The following is a 25,910-nucleotide window of genomic DNA, read 5'->3' as shown; positions in this document are numbered from 1 at the left end:
GTGAGGTCCCAAGCACAGCAATCGTAATTTCTCGTCAATGCTGTTTCCCTTTCTCATRAGGCTCTATCCAAACTCTTATCATTTCCCAGAAAATTTACTCTCCCTCCCTGCCTGTCAGAAAAATGTGCTCCTTCCAACAAAGAGGAAACAAGCAGCTTTTCTTCCCTGATCTTTCTTCATGAGGACAGCAGTGCTCTGGCCATGGTCAGAGCACATATAGATTATTATTATTATTATTATTAATGAGAGAGCTTCTGAAAGCACTGCCAGCTCTCCCATCCAACATTATACAGTTTACTGCAGATAACAACCCTGAACTAGAATCACTCCCCAGCCAGAATTTATGTCCCAGCCTAGGACATAAAAGTATTAGAGGTTTAGAAATGGTTTAAGGGCTGCTCAAACTCTGTCCTGCAGCATAATCTGATTTCCATAAGAAAAACCTCACCTACAGAGAACAATCAAAAGAAAAGGAGATTCTAGATCATCATTTTGAAAAAAAGACTTGCCTTAATTCATATCCATTCTTTTCCAAAGGAACAAACTAAAACCAAACCAAACCAAACCCAACCCTATCATTTAAGCAAGGTAATAACCACAACACCCTTTGGTCTCCTCGGGATACTGTGTTCATAAGCTGTTTTGAGCAAAGAGGGGAAAAAACCCTCTATTTCCCAAAACAGACACTAACCCTCCCCTCAAAACTAGAAACTACAAAAGCTTCTAGTTACAATGTCCAGCTACTGGATAGGAAGAGATCCCTGAAGTTAAAGTCCTGTTAAGACCATACTGAACCTCCAGAGATGATGGGAAATACGTCTGATCCTTCTCTAGTTCAGCTTAAGCCAYCACCAGCACTGTGTCAGTTAAGCTCAGCGATCACACCTAAGCGAAATCATGACCTCAGCTTCTTGAAACCTCCTTTTCAGACCCACCAAACGAGCACCAGGGAAGCTGACTTTAAGATTACAGGAAACCTAATACCACTGCATCCCAATATTTAGTTAACTACTGCAATGCTCATTAGCTGCTCTGCATGAACAACTCTTATTACTGCAATTTCACTTGCTCGCCAAGATTCCAGCTGATAACTCACTCTAGTTTGGCTTTAATAATACATGAAAGAGATTAATCTATAATTGTTGATTTTTGAAATAGTTCTTCATGGTGTCACTCAAAATAAGTGCATTTGTTTATTAAAACTTGCATGATTTTTCAGTCTTAGTAACAATGAGAGCTGATCTGAGCCAATTATGCTGCATGGCACAAGCCTGACCCAAGCTTTTAAGGGTTTTGAAATGGCAATTTTAGTTTTTCTCATCTTAGTGAACAATTCAGAGTACTAACAATCTTGTTAGAACCTTTAACATCTAGAAATTCTTATGTAAACTAATGCTCTGCAGGAAATTTCTAGTAAAATAAGTGAGCAAAAATGTATCATAAGTTTAATTTGTTTCCCTCTTAACACACAAGTGAGTAGTTTTTCATGTCTTTTCCCCTGCCAAGGGGCTTCTTTCATCAAAATGCTGTGGGATTAATTTCCTGATCTAATCTAGCATGAGATGCATAAGAAAGCTCCAAATCTATCCATGTAGATTAAATGTGGGTATCTCAAAATCATCAAAGAAAACCTCTTCAGTAGTATGCGATGTTAGCAATTGCAATTGAATACAATAATGAGCCATGTAAGTTCAGAGAGACAGATATGCCTCCCTTCTGATATGCGTCACTTCTACCATTAGCAAAGCTATATTCTTTAATTAAAAAAAAAGTTATACAAGATTTTTTCTACAGAAATGCTTGATTCTCATCTTTGCTTTACTGGCACGTAYATCCCAACCACATTTAGAAATTAATGAAAGAATCAAAACTATTGGTGTATTTATTTTACATTCCATTTTTTTTTTCATTCTTAAAATGCCTCCTTGCTTTGCAGTGTAATCAATGCCCAGCCCCAAACTGATGACACTAGAGCAAAGGCTGGTTAGGAGGGTTTTCTGCAGCTCTCAAAACAAGATGGGACTGTACCTTCCAAAAGATTCGTTAGTATCTCATGCTATAAGACACCAAATAAAAATTAGTTTTTAGGCACTAGCCTAAAAACTATACCTATTGTAAATGGTATCTGTAAATAGATTAGGTCCACCTACAGATTAGGATTAGTCTGTGTATCATGAATCAGACTTTCACTGTTGTGAATTTAATTGAGAGTCCAGTACTTTACACATGTAATTACTGTGCCATTGATGACTAGTATATCCCTAAGGATGCTGGAGATTGTAGCTGCCCTCATTTTACAGTAAGGAAATCCAGGCACAAATTAATTGATTTGAGGTCACCAAGGTGGCAGAATTCAGGTCTTTCAAGTCAAGTCCATTGAGTCACACCATCTCTTTATGCACTCTGATGCTGTATGCATCTGACACAGGACAAGTTCAAGATTTTTCTTCTGAAGAATACTTGTGTAAGCCCTCAGCATTTGCAGGTACTCAGGTGCTTCAGGAGAGGTTTTCCTGCAATGCCAGGTTCTTAGGGCAGCACCACACCAGCTGCCATGCAGTGCCTGAAGCTTGGCTGTGACCCTGCATGCTCTGCAGGTGAAAACCTGTGCAAGCCTCCAAACACTGTGCAGTGCTATAAAGACACGATGAGACCTCAGACTGCCTTTTCATCTCCCATCAAGAGGAGCATATAGGAAAGCAATTTCTTGTTTGTGCAAGGTTATACCTCTGCCAAAGCTGAAATACTAAGTCATAGTGTAGAAGTAGTTTTCTGTGAACCTCCTGACTTTGGAAAGCTATGGGCATTACTCGCTATGGCCACAAAACAATACTGTATTCAGAATAACATTGACTATCAGTAAAAGACAGAAGTTGAACTCTTTCTCCCCCTCACTCTCCAATTCATCTGAACACTGAAGAACTACAGAGATGCCAGTGAAGGGAAAAGATTGGTGATAAATGCACTTCTGTAATGTGTTTTATAACTCCTTGTATTCAGGTCTAGTGCAGGCAATATGCAAACGTAGGTCTGGAGGACCAGGGCGCGCACACAGCCCTTTCTGGAGATGCAACCATCTGACACTACATCCAAAGTGACTTTTGACAGATTCCATCCCTTCAGCTGTTTAATCCAAAAGTTGCCTATATCTAGTACTGAATACTAAATAACAACAAGCACCGACACATCTMTTATTTCAATCAACTGAGTACAAAAGAAAGATCAGTATTATGCTCATGTCTTAGGTCCCTTTAAGGACCTCCAGTTTCCCCGCTACCTGTTATTTCCAAAAGCACAAACATTAGCTTTACCTTTTGCTGTTTCAGATCGCTTTGGCAAATCAAGTGTATCAAAATTCCTGTCCAAATCTCCATTCTTTTTTCCTGTACAAAAAAAAAAAAAGACAGATAGTGAAAACTGTCAGCATACTGACAGGTAAGTTACTGTCTTGTGCATCTGTAAGATGAGAGAAGATACAGATTCAGAATATCAATCAGAGACCATCAACAGTATTTGTACATCTCTGGCTTGCAATCCAGCTGCATAGCTGTGGTTTTAGCATGAGCAACTTGGCAACAAAAAGCTGTGCTACTTCTGGGTTAATCTACAAACATGCTGAGTTCTAGCATTTCAGTGGGTCTTAAGAGTGCTTAAGGTCTTTGCAAATTATGCGGTTTCCCCTCGTTGCCAAGTTGCAGCTCCTCCCTCAGAAGCCCAATACTTCCTTGTTATTTCAACAGATGTAACGTCAAACCTAAAATGACTTTCATCCATTTTTGTGTAAATCCAAATACGTCTCGACTAGCAGATTATTTGTGAAAGTTTTAACTTRCAGCTTATCCAAAGCACAAGCTGAGTGGCACTGCGAAAGGCAACAGGCTTTTCTTGTAGCCTCTATTCTCATTGCCGCTGTCAGGCAGGAAGGCCTAGATTTAATAATTCCACAGGCAACAGCCAGCAACTTAATCTTTAACTGCCCTTCAACCAGTAAAAGTGCAATTTTGGCTAGTTATAAGAAACTAAGGAAAACAATTCCACATTTTTACTAAAAGACATCATTTTAAACCATTACATCAGCTTTAACTTATACATTTCTTCAGAGAAGATAAAAACAAAACCTGGGCTTTAGCCCACACTCATGACAGACTTGGAATTCAGGGTTCGAAACAGCTAGGGCAGCCGGGGTCCTTTTCAGCCCCTCATACCCCAAGGAGACTGTCTTGGGGCGAGTGCTGTGTTTGCGTGAACCAAGGCACCTTACCATCAGAGAAGCTCTGACAGTAGGGAGAGATTTTGAAGGAAATGCAGGAATCTGCACGGCTTCTGAGAACAGCAGTATGCAACCGAGCTTTTCCAAACTATTTCGCGTGTGTGTGCAGGGTGGAAAATACATTATTTATTGCCTCACCCTTAAGGGCAGGAGAGGCAGGTGCAGCAAGGGACAACGGGAGGAACTGTGCAATTTAAGCAGCCAGAGGTGGCTTCTGAGCAGGGAATCTGCCAGGTTGTTAATGGAGCTCTACAGGCACAGCTGGGATGCTTAAAAACAAACAGGAAAACAGCACTTGAAAACAGAATGTGGAGATTAGTGTGGCTCTTGATTAGGAATAGGTCATGAAATGGCAAAGGCCTATAACAAATCTGAAAAGCAAAAGGCATCACGTGTTCACGAGCAATTTCTTTAAAAGGAGTAAGTCATCCCCCGGGTTTGTCAGGAGCCAACCCCTGCCCCGTTACAGTTGGGAGCCTGCACAGCTTCTGCGCAGTGAATTCAACAGGCTTTCCTCCTATGACAAAAGGATAAGCAYGTGCAGTAATATATGGAGAACTGTACTTGAAATAGAGCTTTTAAATACTGAACTTTCACAAATACAGTAAGAGAAAGGCAGCTCAAGATGTTACTCCATGCCTTTCCTTTTTTGGAAATCCCACACACTATTTTGAATCACCAACATAGAATACAACAGCCTACTTCAACTACTGTGCAAAACAAAACGTGCACCTAGAAGCTCTATTTATCTGAAGTCCTTTGCTTGATTATATAAGTATGGGAAAGCTCATCTTTCTAAGCTTACAGAAGGTCGTGCTACTGCTGCGTACCACGCCACTCCTTTGCAAGGTGTCTATTCTAAAGTGAGGTGAGGGAATTGGATCCACTTTGCAGCTCTCCATCTAGTTTTTGCTCCACAAAAGAGCAAGTAACATGCTGCCTGGGGAACTAAATACCAGAAATACAAAGTGTTACTGGCTGCAAATCTTTGCTGCCCCTTAGAGCATAGACGAAAAAGCAGGACAGAGGGAGGAAAAAATGGAGCCTGGAAGGAACGCAGTCATGTTTAGGAAAGATACAGTCTTAAGTCACCCTAAGAAACTCACCTCCATCTTGTCTGCAAGTATGACAAACTGTTTTCTACATGTCACTAAGTTTGCCTCTGCTATTAGCCAGTTTAAACCTCAAAACAACTGCCCTGAGAGCTAGACCTTGCTCAGAACTACTCAAAAGTTGCATCTATAAAGATTTGTGTTTGCTATAGCTATTATGCAGAATGGATATGGTATGGCAGGAGTCAGACTCCGTCCTTCTAGCGCACTGGTCTTCAAGCACCATTCACTTGCACCACAGTTAAAGGAAGAGACCGTGCAAGTGAGGCCAGGAGAACATCACAGGCAGCTGCATCTTGAAGTCAGACATGCAGGAGCAACTGCCTAGGTGTTAACTCATCTTCCATCACAACAGCACACTCCTCCTGGGCTCTGTGACCTTCGGTAGCTGTTTCTCAGTTTCTGGACCAGACTGAAATAGTGGTCACCTTCTAAGAAGCTGTCACTGCTTTGTCCTGTAGCCCTCCCAGCCACTAATCCTCCTCTTGGGCAAAACCACAGCTGGTTAAACCAGCAGCTGTCAGCTGTTTGAGAGAGCAAGAAATTCAGTGCATATAGCTCTGACCAAGATTTCAACTCAAAAAACCCCACTTGTTTAACCAAATTAAGCAAGGGCCCAGGTTCAGATATCCCCAAAGCATCTACATTTTCCAGRGCTCTCCAACAGAAAAAAGGTGATTAGGAACAAGAGAACCAAACTGTAAGATGACTCCAAAAGAAATCCATCTGGAAGGCAAATATTCAGATCTGTGGCTCAGCTGGTATTTTTCCCATTTGATTGCTACAACACCAATAGTACTGGGCAGAATTTTCTAGAGAGGTGACTGTGATTAGTGATTTAAAGGACCTATCAACTGCAAACTTCTCAGATATCATCTAGCCTGACTGATACCATGAGGAAAGCAGCTTTGCAGCCAGCTACTTTAGCTCTGAACACCCCTCATCCAGGCAAGCCTGCCAATAACGCTCATGCCCCAGGATGCTGACTTGATCACACTGGCAGTGGAAAATAAGCTTAAAGCCTGTTTTTCATATGCCTTGATTTTTACCCTTCTGTGCATCTCCGTGCTCCCCATGTTTTCCAGCCCTAGGTACACTGGGGAAACAAAGATGCCTCTGGATCAGAAGCAGAGCCCCAAACCTTGCCAGGAGACGGACAGCTCTGAACACGCCTGCTGACAGCTCTGTTTTATGAGACCTGGCTGCAGGAATTGGCACAGCACTCTGGTTCGGGAGAAGAGCCTGACATGAGACTTGGCTTGGGCAGGAAGTGATTTACAGTCTCTGAAAGAATAGGACTAAAATCCACCCCCTCCCCTTGCGTTATGTAAGCAATGATCAAAACGTAACCTTTTGCATTTTCACTGTGAAAATTTCGGTAAAGATGCTGGGATGCAATTCAGTATTAATCACTGATAACATTCTTGATCTCCTATTGAAGGATTAAATCTCAAACACTTTCTTTCTGGGTGAGAAAATTTAAAGGGTAAGAGACTCTTTATAAAAATAAAGACATTAACCAATATCGTGATTATTAAAATATCCACTGATCCGGGCTGCAGTGGAGTGAGAAAGCAAGAGCTGAGCTCTGTCTCACCAGCATGTCCATCCTCCATGATTCACAGTCTGCAATCAATGTCTCGTGTAACTCTACAAAGCCCTACCAGCCAGGTAGAACAACTGCATGTTTTTCAACATTTCTTTCTTGGTTTAACCCTCCATCATCCATTGACCTGAAGCAACTGTAACCACCTGAAAATGACTCTGCCTCTACCACAAATCAGTGCCTGGAGCACAGTGGAAATCTCCAGGCCACTTGACGGCCTAACCAGCCCTTGCAGCTGATGGGTAAGGCAGGTAGGTGTCACATATTCCAACAGCAACTCCACYTATTGTGCTGAGGTTAGAAATTAAAGGGCATATACCTCTGAGCAACGTACTGGAGTTAGCTCCATCGAGCTAGCCTGAGTGCCAGTAAAGGATGCAGCAGCCAGGAATGCATGCACAAGCAGACAAAATGCCCAAGATCCTTGAGACTTGACATCCAAGCTGCTGAGTCTTTATGGCTGCTGCTGTCCAGGCAGGCTAGCAAGGCCACGTTTCAAAACAACAGCRTTCATGCACTTACCTGCTCCCTCTCCCACAGGGATTATCAGGCCAGATGCAAGTCAACTCTCTCACTGACACTTATGCCAGGAATGAATGAACCCTGTCTTTTCTGTTCTAAGTACGAGAGGACCATCGACCAAATTCAAAATGCTCCCACAACCAGACAGAGGGTTTCCATGCCTGCTGAAATGAACAGGACRATGAACTAGGGTGCAGTGAAGGTGAAGGAACAAGACCTTGACCTCAGCTCTTAGCCTTGCATGTAAAAGCTGAATAAAGCAGGTTATGGTGATGATGAAAGAAAGTATTGCAAAGACTCACCTTGATTGAACCACTCCTCTAATTACCAGAAAAGCAGCAAAGAAAAAACAAAAATTTACAGGAAGGAAGAAAATACAAAGGAACAGTCAAAGAGGCAGAATTTCACAGAATAGGTTCAAAACCTGAAAATGACAAGAATACAAGAGAGCTTTCATTGATTAAAAAAACAAATTGAGAAATTCCACTCTCCCTTTTGTTCCTGCTGAAGGAAATGTTCTTTCCCTGCTGTTCTTCCCCCTCCCTTTTCATTACAATAGGTGCTCAAGGAAGTGAGAGGACGAGGTTGACCAGCCCTTTACAGAGGTGTTTGAAATGCTATGATCAATGACCATGACATAAAACACACACGAGAAGCTTGCAAGACTAAGTGAATGAGAGAGAACTGGAATGACCCATTTTCAAGCTCTAGACTGACAAAATTAAGTTAGTTTCAGAATAGGTATTCACATATAAATTTACAAATGAGAAAAAGGAAGTTTCTAATTATGACTTTAAAAGCATATTTATTAATGGACTTTTTTTTTTTTTTTTTTTTTAAGCACAACAGTTGCCTGTCCCTCTCTGTCATTCTGAACTACACGCTGCCAGCTGTGAGCTCAGCACTCTTACCAGTTCCCTCTAGGGAACAGCACACTTCAAAGAGCACCACACAGAGTAGATAAAACGTTAAAATGTGCTTAGCAAATGGAAATTTCCTGCTGAACACAGAACCAAAACTAAGCGATGACCGAGCGCCTGCACTGCTCACTGAAACCTGTAGGTTCACCCTCAGTGGCACATGATTTGGGGATTCGTTTGTCCAGAAAACCACAACTGGGTATTTTGCTGATAAACAGGAACTATCAGAGCATACAAGGTGTATACAGGTGGACCCAACAGGAAGCAGGAGACACTTGACAAGGGACCGGCCACCTGACAGAGCTTGGTCTTTGCAGTCATCAAGAGGACGATGCCAATTCTCAATCATCGCAGTTGTCTTCTCCCACAGGGCTTAGTGCATATGCACTTTCTATGTCTAAAAATGTTTTCACTGACTACACTGCTCTCAAGCAGAACAACACGGATCACAGGTGGCAGGAGACAGGCTCAAGTGAGCACGTGGTCAGGGTTTCCAAGGGATTTTGTGCTACAAGTTCGTTCATTCACTATGAGAAAGACTAGTCAGGCAGGTGAAGTTTGCCATCTCCAGTTTCCCCCCTCCAGTTATTAAAGATTCTCATTATTATTATTATTATTTTTAACACAGTGTAAGAGTAGCTAATGACAGACTGGTACTACGAAAGTAAGCTCATACTGCAATGACTTTTCTAAAGCATATGAAAACATAGAACATTTTATTAACATGTACCAAAGATCAGACCAAATAAAGACCAACGTGTAGCACATAGTCCAGCAGGTTCTGTTCTTCAGCATCAAAACCCACCTTAGACCTTGGCTGTAAATAGTAAACGAGGATGTGGTACACATGAACGCATATGAAAGGAAAATAAGCCTAGAAAGAAAACTGAGTTCATTATCCCAGAATTCAGGCTGAAAGAGTAATTTCTTTAAAATAAACATTTGAGTGTCTCTTTTTAAAAAAAAAAAAGATGGAAAGGGTTTACTGAGACCATTAATCCTCTCCTGAGATGAAACGCATTTGCAACACTCACGCCCCAAAGGAGAGAACAGTTCTAAAAAGTGACTGAATTAAAAGCTTAAAAAAGTTTGCAATTTAAATTACTGAAAAAGTGACAGAATTGAGAGGTTGTATGTTTTGACTGGGGAGAAATGTGAGAGATTAAGGACACAGAACGAGTACTAACAGGACAACCATGCATGAAGATGCCTGCATGCTGGCCTGGTTTCCAGAGGCAGTGACACATGCTATTCAGCCAAACAGATGGACAAAACATGGATTTGGCAGAGGCAAGCACAGCCACGCAGAGGAGGGGCACAGCACATCCATCTTTGTCCCAACAGCGGAGTGTCTTACATCAGCATGCACCACTCCTACTTAATACCAAACAAAAATTACCTCTTCAGCAATTTTGGCAAAGATCCCCAAATACTTATTAGTATTGCAACAAGGGAGACCAACACGTGTCACAACACCATAAACACATACCTCCACAAACTGCATCATTCTCAACCAGTGTGATGAAAGTGCTTGAAAGAGCAGGACTATACAGCAAAGATACTCCAAAAATCCACTTCCAGTTCTGAGCGCTCCGCAACACATACCTTTAGCTTTTTTCCCACCAAAACAGCCAGCATCGTCTTTCTTCTTTTTCTGGGAGCCTCCTGTGCTCATAGTCTGGCTGGCATCTAGTTCTTGGTATTTATCAGCTCCAGGGACCTCTTTGTGGACATGATAGGAAAGGTTCCGCATGATGCACACACAGTTCTCCACAGACTGTTAAGAGAAAACTTACATTAAAAAGAAGTACCATACCCTCTTATTTGCAAACTGTTCTATTACACAATATAGGATTGAGGCAAAGGAAAAAAAAAAAACACCCACCCACCAACCCTAGGAAAAGAATGGAGCTTTCAAGGTTAAAATCCCCTTATTTAATGTTTGTTCTTGTTATACAGTTACTTTTTTCCTTCCAAAAGTGAAGTGCTTCATAAACAGTACCTATTCAAAATGCAAACTCTGATGAAAAATACCACCTAAACTTGCATAAGGAATACAAATTTACCAGATGATCAACCACAGACCAGAAGGTGATTTATTTTATTTTAATGCAAGCCTCTTTCTCACCCTTCCAACCTTGACAATCCCCAAGGGACCCATTTTACTAAATTTTCTCTGGGACAAACTTAGGCCCCATAAGGACTTCAACATGAGCACATATTATCCTGTGGTAATACCTAATCCATAGCACATCAGGTTCCGGCACGAGCAATGCTCTGTAGGTTGCAATTGAAGCTACCAGGAGTTAACAAAATCCACCTCCAAAACTATCTGATTAAGCGACAGGGCATTAGAGTTCTTACACGGTCCCGCAGAGGGCAGAACTCAAAGAATAAAATAAAGTTAAGATGCTTTAAACCCTCATGTTTTTATAAAGCAGTAACATGCTCTGGTTTTTAGCAGTTTAAATTTATGATATTCCTTTTAAGTATAAATATGCTTGAAGCACCACAAGACAAGATGATAAAATCAAAATCTGTACCCAGAGAAAAAACAGGACAAGTGTTGCATGTCTGAAGACACTTCTTAGTGTCTTAATATTACAGTCTTTTGAGACTGTGTTGAATAAAATCCCTAAGAAGGAAACCACCTCCTATATTATGCAAAGCCCAACACAATAGGATCCAATTCTGCTCTGGAGACTACACTTCAAATGCCAAGTAATTAATGAAGAACAATAGTAGTAATGTCACAGGCACTACTCTCCCCCACACACATCACAGCCTCTGATAGCCTGAAAGTTCTTCATCAAATTTATAAGCTAACATAGCAGCATCATGCTGATGCCCCATCAGCAGTACCATGGACATTACAACAGAGATGAGGGGGAGATCGTTCTTCGAGACAAACTTCTTGTTCTGATACCAGCAAACAAAACCCACCTCCCAGTGCAACATTTTACCTTAAATTAATGGAAAAAAAAWTCCAAATTTTAATACACAAGGTTACCTTATTGTCTGTATCCTTCTTGCCGACTGCAGACTGTAGAGCATGAAGCAGGGCATCCACCAAGCCATCACACTCTCTTAGTCTTCTGCGTGCCTCTGCTCCATCTGAACTTACATTCCTGACAGAAGAGAAGTAAGAGAAAATTTAGCGCTCTAACCTTCTCTCCTCAAGGGTTGAAGGCRTGTTGATTTATACTCCCACTTGTTAAGAACTCATTACATTGGATTGGTAATTTGTAGCAAAGAAGGGCAATTTGGTGATGAGAGTGAAATTTGCTGGAAGAACCTTGACAAACTATTAGGGGTCTGTAAAATACAGCCAATGCACATCTGCAAGTCCCAGGATCTGAATGAAAAGAAGAATACAGTCACAGAGATACCTACACACTAATTTTTCTGAGTTGACAGCAAGTTGAGTCATCATACCTTAAACTGGACAGGAATTCTCAGAAAGAACACAGTCCAAAAATTTAATTTTGCTGAGGACAGAATGTTTCATGGAAAAAAAATACTTGCATTTTTAAAAGCAATATTATACTCGATATCAAAATCATCAGCAGATACATCCAACAGTTCAACTTACTTCCCTGAGAAAAAGGAAGCCAAGGGTGAAGCTTCCAGTTCTGTTYTGGGAGCTGGATCCCAGAGAAGCTCCAGTGCCAGGGAACTGCTGTGCCCACCATGCTGCTGGTTACACTGGGAATGAGGGAAGGAAGCAGGGAGTGGGAAGGTGGAAACTGGAGGAGAAGTTCTCTCCACCTACAGTCAGCTGACTACATGAAAACAGGGACTTGAGCCTGGACCTTCCATACCCCAGGGACTAMTGCTTCCTTCCAATGAAAGAAACTAGATTAAATACTTTTGGTTTGAATGGTCTTGACTTCTCCCAGCATGAAATAAGAAAATATTAGAAATCTCAGAAATAGCATTAGGATGCAAAAGCTATTTTCTGTTCACAGCATCTGACGTGCCACAGCTAGTCACACAAACTTATTACAGTTTTAATATATGTGCGTTCTGTGTGTGTATATATAAGTTTTGTTATATAAATTTCTACAAATACATATATACACACACACTATACTATATTCCATATAGCAGCGTCAACTTCACAGTCTCTTTGGAGTTTGGCTSATCCTCCATTAGTGAAGCAAATTTCAGGCCCATGATTTAAAATTTTTTCTTTTGTGCACTAAAGCAGACATAATTCCTAAAGGTTTTCTGAGGACTGGCATCGATTTTAAACACAAGCACAAAACAAGTCCTGCTCTAATAACTAATCTTTAACATACCAGGTTTTGATGTTAGGTGGTTTGCAAAGTTGCTTTTCTGAAGCCAAAGACTGCTCAGCAGCAGCATATTCCCAGTCACAGAAATCGAAAAATGAATGAGTAAAGTTCCGTCCATACAGCTTGGCTTTTTTATTTTCATGACAAGAAAAATTAAAAATAGGTGTTCAAAGAGGTACTGTTTATGTAAACAATTTGTATATAAAAATCTCTTCACTTTTTCCTGCCCTCATCTGCTACAAAAACATCTGGAAGGAAGTCAGTGTACAGCTGTTGTCCGCTTGATCGCTCATGGTTCCTCAAAACCTGTTCTCTACCCAAACTTTTCAACTGGCAGCTACTGCTGTCTCATTTGAATACCAGATGTTGACATTTAATCCCCACCTTTCACACCATGCACAGCTGATCCAGCTCAAAGCCCAGGTCAGCCACATTGAGAAAGTAAAACAAGGCAGCTGGCACACGCGTCCGTAGCCTTGAATTTTTCGGAGCAYTGCACAAGGCACAACCACGCCAGGGAGAGGCTGCGAGACGGCGTGGCGCACGGCCGGCGTGAGGTTTTGCAGAGAGTTCCCGGCAGCGCGAATCGCCACGGCGAGCTCCGCGCTTCGCACGTTGCGACAAAACGCTGCCAGCGGTTCAGCTTTCAGGATCTCAACTCTACAAAGCCCTGGAGCAACAGGCTAGTCCTCAAAAGCACGTGACACGGAGCCGGTGCCCTCTTCCACGAGGGTCGCACAGCTAATTTGTCATCTTCCAATAACCGCGAGGACTRCCAATCTCATCCAGAGTAATTAACAAATCAATCACAGTCCCCCCCATCTCCAAGCTGATATGTTAATTGGATGACTAGAAAAAAACCCTTTTCTCAGAGACCTCTCAAAATCTGAAGACACTTAACCACAAGCTGATTGTTGTAACAGCACATTAGCATTCAATTAAGACCACAAGCGAAAAGCAGAGATAAATGAAGCCTTTYGCCAAATCCTAACACACAGCTTCACTGCTGGCAACAGCTGATACTGGGCAGGTAAAGTGGATATTAGAATACGATTCCACAGGATACATGGAAGAGAGAATTCCACATGCTGTTTCTCACCTCCAATTGTACTAATCCTTTAGATCAGAAATCTAAACATGAATTTTAATGTAGTCTTTATGAAGCTGAAATTCAAATGCTCCATGATACYTTTCAGCAGTTATATTAATAAACTATAGAAGCACCACGTTCAAGTACACATATTAAACTGAAACATTACCTACTAGGCTTGAGGGTTACAAAAATGCACTAAAAATGGCCTGTGTATCTTATTTTTTATTCCCTTAAGTGTTAGAAATAGAGAACTAAAACGCATAAGAAACACTCAGACTCAAAAATAATAAGGAAAAATAAAATTATGCCCAAAAATGCCTTGACATCCTTGCCCCCCAGCCCATTCACAACAGATTTTTCTATGGTTCATTTGTGCTGCTACACTTGTAATAACATTTGYTCTGCAGCTTTAGTTATCAGCAGCATTACAAGATTTTGTATTTTRCTTTCTTATTTCTTGATCTGTACTAGGATTAACATTAAGGTAGACATATTGAGAAGATTAAGTTGAAAAAGATATTGCAAATGGCATCAGTAAGGAAAGCATGGCTTGCCTGTATCAGAYTTTTGCTGGAACTCCAACTACAAGAAAAACTTACTGAAAATTAATGCCTCCAGAAGAAATTCCTTCTTATATCAGACATAAGGAAGCATGAAAATTCTGCAGAACCAAATTAATAGCAAATTAATGCTATAAATAAGTTAATCAGGCATAAAACTACAGTTTTAATAGCATAACTAACACATCAGAAAATGTATTCTTATGGGCATCTCACACAAACATCTGCTTTATAAATATACAGCTCTTAGGATTTTGCTAGCCCTCCATGGGTGACTAGATTCCTGCACCCTATGGGGTTTACTTAATAATAAAATCCACTTCCTTGTCCATAACTATAACCCAGACCTACTGGAGAGCTTYGCTCACATTTTTCACAAGCCCAGAAGTCTTAGCAACACAGATCTTGGAGACTGAATCTAGGGAGATCAGGCCCTCCTTCATAGCACGTGCTCTTTATGATGCTCCGACACAGCATAAGACAGCTAAGAGTTCCCAGTTCCCAGGGAAATACTTGCATTTTTTATGTGCACATATGCACCAAACACCCCTAAGCATCAAGCAAAGGTGGGCCTGCTGAAAAGGAAGACTGCATACTTTTAAGCAAGCTGGCATCTGGCAATCCCCGGGGAAAGYTCCTGGGGTCAGTGTCTCTGATCCAAAGCAACCTTGAGAAAGCTAATTAAGCTGARGTTGTAAGTCCCCAGCTGAGTTCAGCAAAAAAGCAACAGATCCTGCAACCAGGGAAAATGCCAGGTTGTTTCCATCTTGGGATGTTAAGACTTTACAATCTACCTCYTTGAGGAGCATCGCTCGGTCATCATCAGTCAAATAAATATCTGAGGTCTTCAAGAACGACTGTACCGTGGAGACAAAAGTGATTACACAGACAAGAGAGTTGGCAATAGCAGTCCTGCAGTGTTCTGCGAGTTGGTCATTAGAAAGGACATCATCCTCATTTCCTGCAAACAAAGGACTTAAAAAAACCAAACCAGCCTGTATCCTTACACCATAAAGAGACCAGAAATTGCAACAGGAATAGCCTGATATCACACTCCATTGACTGCCATAGGAAAAATCTCCTACCATTTCACATTTGCATTGGAATTGCTTTTGAAGCATCTAACAGATTTATGACATATGACAGAATAAAATACATGGCTAAATCATGCTCCAAAGGAAAGTTCTGAAGCAAACTTTCTAAACATGCTTCTTCCAAGACAGYGACAAAAATTAATGAACAGGTCACATATTCCAGCAGATGTAAAGGAGGATTTATAGTCATCTTACTCAGGGTGCCATTTCAAGAAAGGAACACAAGGTCTCAACCAGGGTGTTACCAACTGCGTAGCAAGAAATGTCCTGAAACTCTTGTAACAGATGCACATGCAACATATGACAACCAGACATGGACAGGGTAGAGAGTTTTGCTTTTTACTGAATTATTCTGCAGTGTAGATGAGCATTGCTTTATAGCAGAAAAAAATTAGTTCTCCAGTGTACACAGTGTTTGATACAGKCTGCAGAATAGAATAGAAAGCCAAAACCCTAGCTAGGGTGCCTGCTCACTCTGCTATCTGGGAGCTAGGCTGCCACACAACTGGAATTGCCCAAAGATTTTGGAATTAACACACTATCTCAGTGATTTGCTTGCCAGGGCAGTTAAATATCAAGAATGTTGGCAGATGAAATCAAAGACAGTTTTTGGTTGAACAACTTGAAACAGAGTTGGGAACTCTGCAGGACTTTCAAAGCACTGAGAATACGCAAAATCCTGTTATAACTGAAAAGCAAAGTTGAATGTCTGTCCAAACAGATGGGAATGGGGAGGAGGAAACACCTGAACTATTTATACAAGAAACAATGATGAACTACATGGAAAGAATCCGATTGACACTGGCCTACCTGGCTGCATCCTTCCTGTTTGCATCTATAGATAGAAAGATAGGACTGTTTAAGCAGTATCCTTCATACTACAAAGGAGGCAATGAGAAAAAGTACCTTAGCTAAAAGCAAGCTCAAAATAGTTTGCCAAGTAGCCTCTTCTGGCTTTCAAAGTTAATCAATCCCCCCCACAATCATGGGGGGATCATTCGTCTCCGAGGTTCTGTGCAGTCTACTTCCCTTGCTTTRCCTTTTCACCTCCAGAAAGGCTGCTGCTGCTCTCCCCAGCACCCACTTTTCAATATTTCTCCAAGAGTCCATCAAACAAAAACTGTATTTTAAAATCATGAATAGTATCTCCTCATATCACACTGCAAAGGGTAATAGAAAGCTTCCCTGTGTGCTCGCCATAAACATACATGAAAATGCTCAAATGAACAGGTCTAAGAGCATGACAAGGAATTACCCTCCACCTTACTGAAAACGCATATGATAGAAATTGTATCACTGATTCCATATAAAACAGTAAAGCACAGATCTCGCCCAGAGATTAGGAAACGCCAGCCTTCAGCTGACAAGAGACCTGAATTCTTTCTCAAATTCTTGTAGTCCAGCCTGCAGGCAGGACTGATGGAAGAGGATTTGCAGAGATGTTTAAATATCTGCTTTCCCTGGGAAAACAAAACAGAAAAGTACTAAGTAAATGTTAAATAAAAGTAAATACCTACCAGCATAGAAACACATTAGACTAGGAATCCAGTTTGTCAGCATTAAAGACTTCAGGAAGCGGAGGGCATTGTGCAAGAAATCTGTTCATCCTTTAGATAAGGTTATCATTATTATCAAATAGTCTTCTTAATGATATGCAAGTCAATGTAATATTTAGATTTGCAGAACAAGGTTGGTATTCATCACTTCTGGGTGTGCAGTCACTACTACCAGTGTCATATACCAAAATTATCCTCAAGAGAAAAGATTTATAAGTAATTAAATGCATGGCAGTTCATTTGCATTCCTTCAGTGCAGAAAGAATAAACCACTCAATGCCCCCACTGGGCTCTCCCTGATAATCTGAAAGCTAGAGCATTTTTCTATGATGAAGAGAAACTTGAACATACAAGCACCAGAAACATTTTTCCTTTGAGCACTTAAACTAGTATTTCCAAGACTATTGCTGTGTCTGCCACCTGGCTGGAAAGGGCCATCAGTTGTTATCCTGCAGTGCTGCAGATAAAGCTGAAAGCCAGAGGTTAGACTATTACCAAACACTTACCATCCCACTTCAATTCAGCAGGCATAAAAGGCACTTTGTTTAGACAACCAGCTGGGGAAAAAGACAATAGGTTGAGGATTTTGTTTTTTATATAAATAGAAAAGTCAACTGGAAATTTTTTAAGATCCTCTCCAAGAAATATTTCCGTTCTTCTCTGGCAGAAGCCTGCACAAGCRCTGAAGTTTCAACAGTGATGAGTTCTTTTCAACAGCCTCTTTGTGTACCCTGCAGGCTCTCAGACTGCCCAAATAAGTTGTTTTTCATAACTATAAATGGCCTTCTAGTATTGATTTTTGTATTGCCAGGCCCAAGAGTAACATTGGCTCCTACGCAGTCATCTCAGTGATGCTGAGGAAGGTGAGGTACCTGTGGGCGTTGCAGGTAACCGGGCTTTGCTGGCAGAGTCATTAAGTGGCACTCACTAGTCGGGGCCAGGCTACGGCTCAGCTGACAGGCAGTGCGTTCACCCTGCTAAACGTGGAATAACCCTATCACTTCGGCTTGGCAGCCCAGGCACCAAGCTCTGTACTTCAGCTGATAAAATATCCTAAGGTTTTCACAAGTTTAGTTTAAATATATTAGTTGTTATATCCACCTACTCTGACAGTCACAACCCTGGCTATAAAAACACCCTTCCACCCACACATCGCTTCATTATTAAGAAGTTTTTATTTGGCTGTCAGCCAAAAGAGATCAGTAAATAATAGCTGCAGTAAATGTATTCTGTTTCTTAGTGTACTTCTAGGTACTGAATGTCTCAAAGGAGGAATATGTAACATTTTAGAACAAACTCCCTTTTCAGCATTTCATGTAGAAATATGATGAATTCCATACTTCAGTTCACACAAAATACCAAGAAGTTTAATTGGTACCAAGTTCGTTATTCTGAAAATAGGAGAGGAAAAGTAAGMAGCTTGTGATACAGAGACAGTCTGATCCAGGCAGCACCAGCAAAAGAGCCCTGTGCAACAAGATGGAGTTTGGCCGCAGACAGCTGAAATCAAGCGGAGCATATGCTAAGGAAAAGGGGAAGAAGTCAAAATCCAAATGGAAGTGCCACAGAGACACACAGAAGAGCTCTACTGAGAGCAATGGGAGATCTGGGCAGGAGATCCCACTGGAGATTTCTGCTCCACTTAACTGTCTGCTTACCAGCTATACCCAAAAAGAAGAGCAGAGCAGTCGTAGTTGCCTTGCATGTTTAGCCCCTTCTCGCTACTTGAGTGCATGGCTTGGGTTTGCTTAATTGGCAAAATGCCCACAAGTGGCCGTACCAAAAGCCTTCCCTGAAAAAGGACTTCAGGAGTTTTAGTCTGTGCTCCAGGGACACAGGTGTACAGCAATACACCCATAAAGCACACTGCCACATCTCATAACCATGTCAGCATTATTTATAGGAGCTCAACAACCAGCAGCATAGCTTAACAAGGTACAGCTGTGAAGTCTGTCCTCTGTTATTTGCAGCTTTCTACATCCAAAACATCATGTAATGCTTTTTCAGTAAAATACTGACTAGTTACCTCCTGCATGACCTACTTGGAGGGCCTTAGTCTGCTCTCCTGTAACACAAAACTATGCACGAATGCACTGCACAAAAATTTCAGGATGCCTGGCAGCTAACTTAGCTTCCAAATTACTATTCTAGTCCCTGCTTGGAGGAGAGGCTAAGGGGCTCTGCTTGCTTTATCACATACGCTTGCTGCAATGTGAAAAGAACCTCTGAAATACAGAAATAAGGCAGTATTTATCTAAGAAGCAATCACAGCTCACATGCTTTCCAAAGCAAACTATGTCCCTTACGTTGGCTGCAGTGAGCTTTGTTTCAGATTCGCTCTTCATCACACTGCAGTGACAGCTGGTTTTGTAGATCCCCTTTGCTAAGAGCCAAGGGGGAAGGGACCTAGATTCATTCCTAAGGAATGACAGAAGGCAATAAGCAAGCACATAACTTTAAATTTATACTTTGGATTTGATTGTAAAGCATTAAGGTTGCATGTAACTAGGTTATGTCTCTGCTGCTAAATCTATGCATAATTTATTCATATTACAAGCTRAACATCAGGAACTGTCAGGAAGAACCATAACAGCTCTTTACTAGCACGAATTAAACGCTCTGCTCATCATATAAGCCCCAGGACAGCCATATGCTGTGATCCTGCACAGTATCAGTAAGCTAATTAAGAAACTGCCTTCGCTTGCTCCTCTCCATTGTGTGGGCTTTTTTAATTTGTGTTTTTTTCAGTCTGGGTTGGGCAGATAAGCTTCACTCTTCCAYGCTGCTTTCTGCCTCCACAGTGAAGGTTAACAGGCAAATGTGTGTTCAATTTTTATCTCTTTCTAAAAAGATTCCTCTGATGTAAGTCCAGTTCAGTAGTATACTATCACAAAATGCTGACAGTATTGTTGGCTCGAATTTCTGCAGTATAAGTCTCTCAAAGACTATAAGGAATGCAACTGTTGGGTACCAGTCTCCAAACATGAGGGCTGGTCAGAGACATGGCAGCATTTGCCCAGGTGAGACAAGGAAGCACCACATTTTGCAATAAGGCCCATCCAGGCCTCCTTGGTTAAATGCTTGTCATAAAAAAGCACATAGAAGGACTATGTTCCGAAGACCATGCTGAGCAAACAAAGAGTCAACCAAATGGCTTGTTGAAGAATCATTTCCAGAGTAGGGGAGGGGAAAATGTATGTGCTCTAAGGAGATCCTTTATACAGTACAGCAGAGTTCTGTACAAAAGCTAGACTAGTTAAGCTCAAAGTTGCTGCTGTTTTAAAAAGAGCCAGCCTCTAAAAGCTTGCATTTAAGTATTTTCTCTGTCCTGCCATGCTTCAGTAAGCAAAGCTCCCCTGACACCAACAGCAGCTTGGAAGCACCTTACCAGTGTTGTCTGAGCTTCATCTCCTGCATCCTGCTCTTCACTAGACCACACTATTCAGCGCAAAGTCACACAACTAACTCTTTCAAGTCAAAGAATTACACTTAGGTGCTTGCTTTCTTCAGTCAATTGAAGATCAAGGCTGCCCCAAGTGGTTGGGCAAGCAGGTRGGAGAAACACATTACTGTTGCTGTGTACTATTATCATGTTTGCAGGATTTAAAAACAAATAAAGCTGGAAGGTAATTTATTTTGAAAKTTCTAATTCCCAAGCACTTCTCTTCAGAAAAAAAGTTATACATTAATCCTTATTAACAAGAAAGGAGGGCATAACCAGATGGCTTTGACACAGCCTTTATTTCCTCAAATTCAGCATGCAGAGACACAAGGAATCTTAACTGAGATCATCAGGGTAGGTAGGCTCCAAACCTCACAACCAAGGAGTGGAGTCCATCACATTAAAGGCCCTTGGAGTGGTCAGCACCAGCAGTGCTACCAAATTTCACTCATTTCTTTAACTGAAGMAGCAGCACTAGGTGGCAACTTTAAGGAGAATATAATGCAAGATAAGGGGATACCCRTAAAGCTTCTAGCAAAAACATTCTTCTTCCTAATTGTCTGTTAGTAAACATCAAATTACACAGCCAGTTCAARCAGACAGAAGAACAAGCAACCAAAGCCCACACCCCTATTCCCTATACAAACCCCGGGAATTTTCYGAGAAAACCATCAGGTAGTGCAAGAGTGGAGGTGGGAAGAAACAAATGGTTATACCAGAGCCACTGAGACCTCCTTGGCCATTTCTGAAGTACAAAGAAAGATTTCTTTCTGTAGAAACAAAATCCCAGACTCGGTTTGACAAACCCTCTTTGACTCTCTCTCATGGACGCACACACTCATGCCATAAACAACGCGTGTTGTAGGTGTGTGCACATATAGCCCTATACAGAGGGGCCTGCACGCATTTGTACATAATTTCTCACTCTAGTGGAACAGATTTTTTTTTCTGCCTTGAATATACTGTATCCTTATCTCTTGTCTTCCAACATTATGTCTCACACTTAACCATAAATCTATCTAGCTTTCATTCCCTGGGCTGTTACTACTGATTGTATCTACTGGATGGGCTCATCCCAAGTTATCATTGCTAGGACCAAGCACTTCACAGTTCTTGCACTGCTGGTAGTTATCATCTTCCCAGCAAGGTAGGAAAGAGGTGTTAATCCACATGAAAGTTGGAAAAAGTGAAGGGCAGTGACTGAAATTCAGATCCAYTCAGGCATTTAGGAGCCTAAGTCTCATGGGAACCAAAAGGAGATGGGGCTATTACAAATTAGGCCACAGAAACATTTATACAGCTAATGTTGCCTGAAATTACACTGGAACAGTCACCAAAAGGGAATTAAATTCATGGTTCTCAAGTCCCTTTTTACAGCTCTAGTCACCAGGTTATCCCTTTTCTTCTCAGGAGCTGATGTTGGACAAGTTGTTACGTGCAATTTCGATTTSAAGAATGTATGTTTTCAGCGGAAGTCAAGAGGGGGCAGTTTGTTTGTTTGTATACCCTTGGCCAGATCTTTGAACCTTGGGGCTATTTATGAATGCGATTTTCTGTGTACTTGGAGAATTGACAAGAAATGCTGCAACTGCAGATGGCATCCTGGAAAAAGGAGCACTTTGCATCCATTTACTATGCAAATGAATTCACTGAGCATTTGTTGACAGTAGGTCAGGAATCCAGCTAGAAAGTTGGCAACTTAGGAAACAAGTTCTACTCTATCCTCTTAAAAGTGGGGGAAAAAAAGGGAGTGAATTAATAGTAATTAAATAGGACATATCAATTTAGCACAGAATGTATTTCATTTTTAAGTCATTAAAATCCTTGGTGCTTCAACAAAACTAAGAACCATGGTGCAAATCTACACAGAAAACATGTCTACTTAATTTCATTAAATTAAATCTTTGCTTTGTTTTTACCGCTTCTTCCCAAATTTCATATGTACTTAYTTCTTTCAGTAGGTTCATCAGAAGATGAAGATACTTTTATTTTATAAAACAGCACCCAAGATAATATCTATCATAAGAATCACAATCATTTAACATAGTAAAATGGTTACTGTCACTTCATATCCATCCATCATACTGGGTCTGACTCTACATATGAAACAGCAATGAAAGAGGAAACATCTCTCTGATCTGAGGATGAAAGCAGAGACAACTGCGATCACCCGCACTAGCTTCTGAAGATTTCAGTGTTTCTTGGTAAAGCATACTTCAGACGCAGCATGCAATAAATCCTATTACCAGACCACAGTTTTGCAAGTTGGCTGTGCTGCCATAAGTTGTCTTTTGCCAAGTGGAATACAGGATTTCCAAAATATCTGTTTGGAAAAGAAAGTTTTTGGCGTGTTATGTGCAGAATGGAATGGCACATACAACCCATTTGTCATGTTTCAGGTGATACCAGGATACAAAAGATCCCTGAAATGGTTACAGTCATGGCAGAGGGCTTGAATTCAGAAGCTCAAACCTCAAAATAAATGCTGGTCTCCAAAGACAAACTAAATCTTAACCAGTTGCCTCTTCTTCCTTTGATTCCTGCTAGCTATCACAGATTGTCAGTTAGCCACGGTGACTGTGTATGGACACTGCCAACTATTGAAGAGACAATCCCAGAATTAAGTTTATAGCAATAGTGTAGTGATGATAAACTTTGTGCAATTTCTCTGATCTCCAGCCTATAAATCACCAAATCCAATGTTATGCATTACCATCACACAGGGCTTTCTTACCTAGCAGTAGAGAGAGCTCCCTTCCTRAGCATGGCTCCCTTCAGCCACGCAGCCTAAATCAACATCAAGCATTACACAAGATCTTCTTCAGTTTAGGAAGCATGAAGAGATCAAGGCTATATGAAACCAGCAAGCTGCCTTAGCTTCAGGTAAGGGCTGAAAGAGTGCAYGATCATTCATCTTTTATCTTAAGATAATTCTTATGTAAAACAATTCTGGTGAAGGTACAGATGTCTGCTAAGATACCAAGCCAAATTGCTGACACCTCTTTCAAAGCACCCTCCTATTCCTGCAGTGCTTTACTGTATCGATGCTAGTAATACTGGATTTCAATCCACCCTTTGGCACAARCAATCCAAGCAGATTGCTTTAGATTTGCAATTCACCCTGCTCTGCTCCAGTTCTGGACACACACCAGTACCCGAGCTTCCACAAGGTGGGTTCAGAGTGAGGATGGACAGAGACTTAGGATTTACATGGGCTGGGAAGTATTCTGCACAGAATAGGACTGGAAAGCAAAATGCAATAGATCAGGATTTTAAAGGAGTGGTAAAGGCAAATTAGTGGGTTTTTTTTTTTTTTTTTTTTTTGAATTACTTCTTCTCATTTATTTTGAAGTAAGTTTCCCCAAGGCACCATATTATCAAAGCAGAGACCTAGATTAAGAACAAAGTAAAGATCAGAAAGCAGTGTAAAAACAGCAAATAATTAAGCTGCAGTTCACACTGTGAATGAATGAGCATGAAACAAACCCACCCACATCTGTTGATAAACTTCATTAAAGTTACTGAAAAAATACTGAAATAAAAGCAGTTGTGCGTGCCTAACACCCATCTTCCGCTCAGAGATGCAAAATGCAAGAAAATGTAAAAACTCAAGTTCAAAGATTCTCTCAGTTCTTCTGGAAGACAACAAAGCACACCCTTCAGGATCACTTCCAAGGAGGACAAAGGAGGCTGGCACATCATTAAGAGGACTAACTTCCAAATTACATCTCAAATTCATGTATTTTTCCAAATGGTAAACAGTTTGTAGTTTGCAATTAGTTCCATTCACAGAAAATTCAATTTACAGGACCAGCTACTGTGCCAACAAGAGATGAGTAGGCAAAAAGGTTTTAACACTGCTGTCTGCCAAACCAGCCTCTCTCTGCTGATGTTAACCACCTTATCTTGCTGGTGCTTTGATGAGCTGCACAGGATTTCCAAAGAGTGCAAAACTACTCCCAGCAATATTATTACTTTCTATCTGTCCATTTTATCCCTAGATCTGGAAGTGCTCTACAACAGATATGTAACACTWCCTACATTGTAACAAGGAGAGAAAGCATTATCAGCTGAAAGACAGGYCCTATCTCACCTACTCCCATATCGTTTCCTACTGTCCTGGACTTCTCTTTGCTGATTTTATCCCAAGACAAGAGGAAGCAAGCAGACAGCATGCAAGCTCACCTGCCCCTACACAAGGGTTACTCTCTCCACAGCACAGCAAAGCAAAATTGACCCTTTTCAGATTACCTTTCCCTGCTCACCTGCCATTGCCCTCTCCACTTGCCTTGAGCAGCTACTTTCCAACATGAAATCACCTTGCCCCACATCTCTGGCTGAAGCTTGGAGTTTTCCAGAGGGAAGTGCTCAGTCCACATGACAGTGACAGCAGAGACCACTGATGACAGGACTGAAGTACATCTTCCCTCTCAACACCAGAAGCAGCCACCATTTACTGGCTGCTCTCTTGATGCATTTAAGTGGTTTCTTAAAAAAAACAGGACCACTTCATTTATCAAACAGTTGAGCAGGATTGTGTTAGTAACATCTCAGCACTGCTGCGCTCTGCATCCACATTCACTAGCCTGAAGACAATGAAATCTCCAAACTGGCACCTGCTTTTATCATGCCCTGTAAAAACAGTACCTTAATATCTATATCTATATCTATATATATATATATAWCTCAAAGTTATCCTGGAATGTAGAAGTTGAAATAGATCAGAGCACTACATCTGATGTGGATTAGGTTAATCTACTAATGATCAATTTGTCTACATTTATTAGAGAACATAGTATTCATTGAGATAATCATTTTATCTCCATCCTGACTRATTTCCTCTTGCAAAACACCATTAGAAAATGAGGCTGTAGTAAGGAAAAACAATGATGCCTAGAGCCTACTTAAATGACCCTAGTCTCCAGTGGGACTGCAAATAATTTCAGTAATAGGCCCTTTCAGAACATTTTTCATTACTTTTTAAATTTCTGAAGTTACTCAGGAGAACAGTTATTGCAGTTTATAGATAAGCCCAAGAAAGAAATGAACCAACTTCTGAAAATGCCTTAATCAGTGGAGATCTGACAGAAGTGCACTTCAGTGCAACAGAAGTTGCAATGCCAAATCTTTCACTTTCATCCAGAACAACAAATTCCAACATAAAACTGAAGAATCCCACAGTGCATCTGCACTATTGTATTTTTTATATGCTATTTACAAAACACTTGCGAAAAGTGAAGTGAAAGAGTCAGTGTAAGGAATATTGCTTCTTCAGGTTTTTCAAAGAACATTAGAACTCTTTGACCTCAGCTTCTAACATTTCCTCTCCCACTTTGCAGGTGCTCTCAGAAATGCAAATACCATCTCTAACCCAGAAAGATTYCTTTGCAAGAAACACTAAAAACGCTCTGGAGCTCAAGTTTGTAACTAATTTCCA

General features: G+C 41.0%; 1 protein-coding gene across 4 annotated transcripts in view; it reads right to left on the bottom strand.

Annotated features, from left to right (window-relative positions):
- ARVCF (ARVCF delta catenin family member) overlaps positions 1 to 25,910 on the bottom strand; it is a 293,288-nt gene that overhangs the window by 43,381 nt on the left and 223,997 nt on the right. For all 4 annotated transcript variants that reach the window (XM_085302692.1, XM_085302693.1, XM_085302694.1 and 1 more), the window contains 3 exons: positions 11,441 to 11,558; positions 10,036 to 10,207; positions 3,312 to 3,383 (listed from right to left, as the gene is read on the bottom strand). In XM_085302692.1, coding sequence (XP_085158818.1) covers positions 3,312 to 3,383; positions 10,036 to 10,207; positions 11,441 to 11,558 — 362 coding nt within the window. The remainder of the gene's footprint in view (positions 1 to 3,311; positions 3,384 to 10,035; positions 10,208 to 11,440; positions 11,559 to 25,910) is intronic.

This window comes from Rhea americana, unplaced genomic scaffold, assembly GCF_003343005.1.
Source record: "Rhea americana isolate MKP2758 unplaced genomic scaffold, rheAme1 scaffold_191, whole genome shotgun sequence".
Lineage (NCBI taxonomy): Eukaryota > Metazoa > Chordata > Aves > Rheiformes > Rheidae > Rhea > Rhea americana.
Note: the sequence above shows the minus strand (reverse complement) of the source record. Positions and strands in the feature narration are given on the sequence as shown.